Genomic DNA, 5,653 nt, shown 5'->3' with positions numbered 1-5,653 from the left:
TAAAAAACATAGTAATATGAGCCATAGCCAGTTGGCTCAGAAGATAGAGTGTCAGCCTATGGACTGAAGGGTCCTGGGTTCATTCCATTCAAGGGCACAGGCTCGTGTTGCGGGCTCAATCCACAGTAGGGGGCGTGCTGGAGGCAGCCAATCAATGATTCTCTTGCATCATTGATGTTTCTATCTCTGTCTCTCTCTCCCTTCCTCTCTGAAATCAATAAAAATATATTTAAAAAAAGGAAGTACAGAGCTTTAAGAAAACAATAAAAAAACATAGTAATATTGAAAATATAAATACAAAAAGAAAAAATATAATGCAAATATATTATAACTAGAGGCCCAGTGCACAAAATTCATGCACGGGTAGGGTCCCTAGTGGCTGCAGGCAGCCGGCCATGGCCTCCCTTTCCTGGCTGCTGGATGCTGGCCAGGGCCTTCCTTCATTCCACAGTGCCCTCTGCTGGTCAGTGCACGTCATAGAGAGCGATCGAACTTCTGGTCGGTCGAATTCCCAAAGGGACACTTTGCATATTAGGCTTTTATATATATAGACTAGAGGACCAATGCAAGAAATTCATGCACTTGGGGGGTTCTTTAGCCTGGCCTGCACCCTCTCACTGTCTGGGAGCCCTCGGGGGATGTTGAACTGACATGGGGAGTGCGCCTAAGTGCTCGCCAGCTGTGAGCCCGGCTTCTGGCTGATCTGCCCTCCCCCTGTGGGAGCAAACTGACCACCAGGAGGCAGCTTCTGCATTGAGAGTCTGCCCCCTGGTGGTAAGTGTGCATCATAGCGACCGGTCTTTCTGCCGTTTGGTCAATTTGCATATTAGCCTTTTATAATATAGGATTACATTAGATGTTAATAGATACAATTCTCCAGAAATATAATAATTGCTATTCTACATTAAAAGACCAAAATCTAACATTACATTGTTAACAATGGACATCTCACAGATATAAGGACAAAGAAAAGTTTCAAGTGATAGAAGAGAAAAACCATGTAAACACTAACCGCAAGAAAGCTGCATCATTACCATCTACACTACCCTAGTATCTATATCTCTATCTGCATCTGTACATATAGAAAGTATCAGAAGTAGATGAGGTCTTAAGGTAGGACCAAGTACTAGAAATACCTTCTAATTATAAACGCAATTGTGTGTTGTTAAGTGCATTTTTTAAAGTCTCTCTCTTTTTACAAAGCTTTTTTTGGTAGTAGCTGGGAATTTCCAAAGTGTAATTTTTCTTACTTTGAATGATTGCAATCTACCAAAATGATGGCATTGAATGTGAGCTGGGAATAATCAGCTTGAATCCAAGAAAATCCAACATTAAAAAATCAGGGGGAAAAAATAAATGGAAAGTTCACCAGAAGCAGACTATGATGCTAAATCAGGGCATCCTCATTAACACAGTATAAACAATACATAAACAAAAACAGACATGACTCAGAGGAAAAAAACAAAAATCCACAATTATAATTGTGCAAAATGTTTTGCTTGAGATTTTGCATACATCTTGTAAGAGATGATGAACAAGCAAAAAATATCAATTAGTAATAAAGAATTATTAACAATCCAAGTAGCAAATATGACCTAGTTAACATATTAACAACACATGTACATGATGACAAAACGCATATTCTATGAAAGTTATATGGAAGTTCAACCATACAATAATTTTAGATCTATCTCACTGTGCTCCTGACTACAACAGGAGGATTTAATGATTGCTGCTTAAAGAACTTAAACCTATTGACACACATCTCTAAGGCTTGTTTTATATCTCTGTTCCTCAGGCTATAGATGAAGGGGTTCAGCATGGGGGTAACTATTGTATACATGACTGAAGCAATTATATCTTTAGAATCCCATGATGTGGAGGAAAAGTAAACACTCACAAGTGTCCCGTAGTATAAAGACACCACAAAGAGATGGGAGCCACAGGTAGAAAAGGCTTTATAGAGTCTCTTAGTGGAGGGCACCCTCAGGATGATAGTCCCTATACGGATATAGGAGCATGAAATAACACCAAAACACAAAAAGAAAATCATTCCTCCCTCAGTGAATATGACCAGCTCATTGAGGGAGATATCTGAACAGCTCAGCTTCAGGAGTGCAGCGAGGTCACAGAAGAAGTGGGTGATGGTATTGTCAGCACAGAAAGACAGTCGGACCAAGAGGAGGGTATGAATAAGAGCATGGACACAGGCAACTATCCAAGAGCCAGCCACCAGCAATGCAAGCAGCCCCTCCTTCATGATGGTGGTGTAGTACAGAGGGTGACAGATGGCCACGTACCTGTCATATGCCATCACAGCCAGAAGAAAATTATCAAGACCAGCAAAATGAATGAAAAAATACAACTGAGAAATACATCCCACATTGGGGATGGATTGACGCTCAGTCTGCATGTTGATGAGCATCTTAGGGACAGTGACAGAGGAGAGAGAAATGTCAGAGAAGGCCAAGTGGCTGAGGAAGAAGTACATGGGCGTGTGCAGGCGAGAGTCCAGCCTGATGAGCAGGATGATGAGCAGGTTGCCCAGCACCGTGGTCAGGTACATGCCCAGGAACAGGGTGAAGAACACACCCTGCTGACCTGGCGGGATGGGCAGCCCCAGGAGGAGGAACTGGGACACGCTGCTCTGGTTCTCAGGCCTCATGCTGCTCTTCTCTCTCCTGGGGATGAAAGGACAGTGAAGAAGGCTAGAGACTTTGAAAGTGTGTTTATGGTCACCACTGTAGGGTTTCCTACGTTCTCCTGGAGAAAAATAACATCTCCTTGCATCATATAATCTGCTATAGTTTTCATTGCAAGCAACACACCTTCAATGCCCAATATGGCTTCTTTCAAATGAAACCAGAACAAATTCATCCTTATTATTTAATCACCCAGGTTCCTGGCACCGTGCTACTAATTAGAGATGCAAGAATAAATGGGAAACACAGGAACTTTTTCCTCTGCTCCATGACCCTCTGGGCACACCTGACAGAGGACTGAGTAAAGGTAAGGCTCTGCAGCCAGATTCCTTGTGCTGGGAGTCTGGTGACATTGCTCTCTGGTTGGCTGACTTAAGGAGCTGATTCTATCATGGCCACATGTTATGCCACAGTATGTGAAGATACCAATATCACACATTCCTAGAGTCAATAAGAGGGTTCTAATTCAAGACACATGAATATCTAAGAACAGTGCCTGTGTAAAATGAACACACAAAATTTTAGTCATTATTTTTATGATGTGCTAACTACCCAAATAAAGCCAAGATCAAATGTAGGAATTTAATCAAACAACATCTTGAGAAGATCAGCGCAAAGGGCCAAAGATTTGACCTAGCTCCTGTGCTACCTTATTGGAGCTCTCACCCTCTCAAGAGGCATTGTGGAGCTCATATCCTGTCATTGTGCTGGGGTCCAACCCCAGCAGGTCCAGGGGTCCCCAAAGGTGTGGATGGAGTCGGCGAAGAATGAATGACATGGAGACTGGGTTCAGTTCATCAGCATAGCGAGGTTTTCCCTCCAGGATCTCCAGCGCAGTTCTGTCTAGGATCTCCAGTGAAGTTCTGGTCAGGATCTCCAACCAAGTTCTGGTGCCATGTTCTCTCGCTAGGTTCTCCAGCCAGGTTCAGTCCAGGTTCTTTTGCCATGTTCTGTCTAGGTTCTCCAGTGAAGTTCTGTAGCCAGGTTCTGTCCAGGATCTTTTGCCATGTTCTCTGGCTAGGTTCTGGTTAGGATCTGATGAGGTTCTGATGAGGAGCTGATGAGGATCTGATCAGGTTGTGTTGTTACATCCATATTTATACCAGCCGATTTTAATCCTGTCAATTTCTATTACAAAGGTTAAGGCGTTTCTTATCTCCATTCCAGGGAGTAAAGATTATGTAGCTTAACTACCTGCCTGGCACTTAATTAAGGGGTTGTATCCCCTCCCTAACCTCAGGGAAAGATCCCCACCTGGGGAAACAACCTTTCTCGGAGAGGTGACCTTGGTCAAAACACATGGCACTAAGGAGAGCAAACATTAAGAACAGTATGCCATATACGTCAGGTACCTTGAAACATATGCTGTGCAGATGTTTCTTCTCTGCAGCAAGGATGGACTGGCTCCCGGCAAATTCCCCCTTTTTTATTTTTTAAATGATAGCGCATGCAAATCAGCGGCCACCTCTCGGATTGGGTTGTTTAAGACTCGGAAGATGGACTGGCAAGCAATGACAATAAGCATAGCTATAAACATAGTGGATGGAGTGCACAAGGAGTCTTGTTTCTGTAGAAGGTTGCTGGCCTCTTCAGTCAAGGGATTTCAGCTGTCCTCAAGTCGGTGGTTTGGTTGTCCTTGTTGATCTGGCTATCGGGCAGCGTCATTGGCGACAGGCTTCCCGAAGCGTCAGCGTGTTGAAGGGCTGGATCATGGGGTCCATCATGGCCGTGCTTGATGGTGGCGTCAGTGTCTTGGGGGGAGTCAGCTGTGCCCTCTGGGTCGGCTGATATGGATGATACCAGGGAGGAGGAGGATGAGGAGGAGACGGAGGGTGGTGTGACATAAGGTCGGATTAGACGGTCTGGAACCTACACAGGTGAGTCTGCATCCTGTGGAAATATACAAGCATATCCTCTCCCCCAGGTTAAAAGTACATCAGGTTTCTTCCAGGCTCCTGTAAGTCTTTCCATTTGACGAAATAAGTGAGTTTCTGCTAAATGAAAGTTTCTTTTGCTGATTTACTCAGAGTCCTCGGACTTGGCTGAGAGAGTAGCTTCCATTTCTTGCTTTTCTATCATCTGTTGGGCCTCAGTTGTTAACTTCTTCAGCTGATCCTATGTTGGCACCTCAGTCCTTTGCATAGCCTTTCTTTTCTTCTTTTTTCCGCTTTTCTGTCATCGGGGCAACTCTAAGTCTGGAACGATGGGACAAGGAGCTTCTCTGGGTTCATTGTGGTGACGCATGTAATGCATTTACTCAATCCAAGGCAGGCATTAAAAGGAAAAACCCCAAATGCTCTCTTGTATCCATTTTAAGAGTAGGATTGGCACTTTCAGCTATTACCTGAGTCCTGATCTATGACCCCAGGGAGAGCTTTCCAATCCTGCACTTTTCCGGGGTGGAAAGGCTGCAGTGGGGTTAAGGATAAGGCTCCGTGGGCCTACCTTCTCCCATGCCTCTACATTTACCTTTCCGGCACCTTTCCTTCCTCAGAAAAGCATGGACATACTTCTTGTATAAAACATTCCATCTGACTGGGAGTAACCTTAACTCCTCTGCTAGCAAGCATATGTGTTAAAAGATCAATACAGAGTCTTTTTTCTTTAGACTCAGTATGGCACATCTTCTCAATCTAAGGATCAATACAGAGTCTTCTTTCTTGGACTCAGTATGGCACATCTTCTCAATCTAAGTTCTGTACTATCCACCTTCTTACCCTACTTATCCTTTATAGGGGGGTCTGTAGCACCCTGGTGGAGTCCTATCCGTCCCGAGTGTGGGGGTTCTCAATGGGGGGGGCTTACCTAGGGGAATCCTGTTCGAGGGGTTCCCAAAGGTGTGAACAGAGTCGGCGAAGACTATCCACCCTCTTTCTACAGTGGAGTCCTATCCGTCCCGAGAGTGGGGCTTACCTAGGGGAATGGGGGGCTTACCTAAGGGTCCCTGTCGG

The 5,653-nt window shown here is 44.5% G+C and overlaps 1 protein-coding gene across 1 annotated transcript in view; it reads right to left on the bottom strand.

Annotated features, from left to right (window-relative positions):
• Nucleotides 1-1,687: 1,687 nt before the first annotated feature.
• The window catches only part of LOC102427024 (olfactory receptor 1J4), an 11,607-nt gene continuing 7,641 nt past the window's right edge, over nt 1,688-5,653 (bottom strand). Inside the window, 1 exon segment of the mRNA XM_006091138.2 lies at nt 1,688-2,666. Coding sequence (XP_006091200.2) covers nt 1,688-2,666 — 979 coding nt within the window.

The sequence above is a fragment of the Myotis lucifugus genome, unplaced genomic scaffold, assembly GCF_000147115.1.
Source record: "Myotis lucifugus unplaced genomic scaffold, Myoluc2.0 scaffold_87, whole genome shotgun sequence".
In the NCBI taxonomy this organism is placed as follows: domain Eukaryota; kingdom Metazoa; phylum Chordata; class Mammalia; order Chiroptera; family Vespertilionidae; genus Myotis; species Myotis lucifugus.
This window is presented reverse-complemented; position numbering and strand designations above follow the sequence as displayed.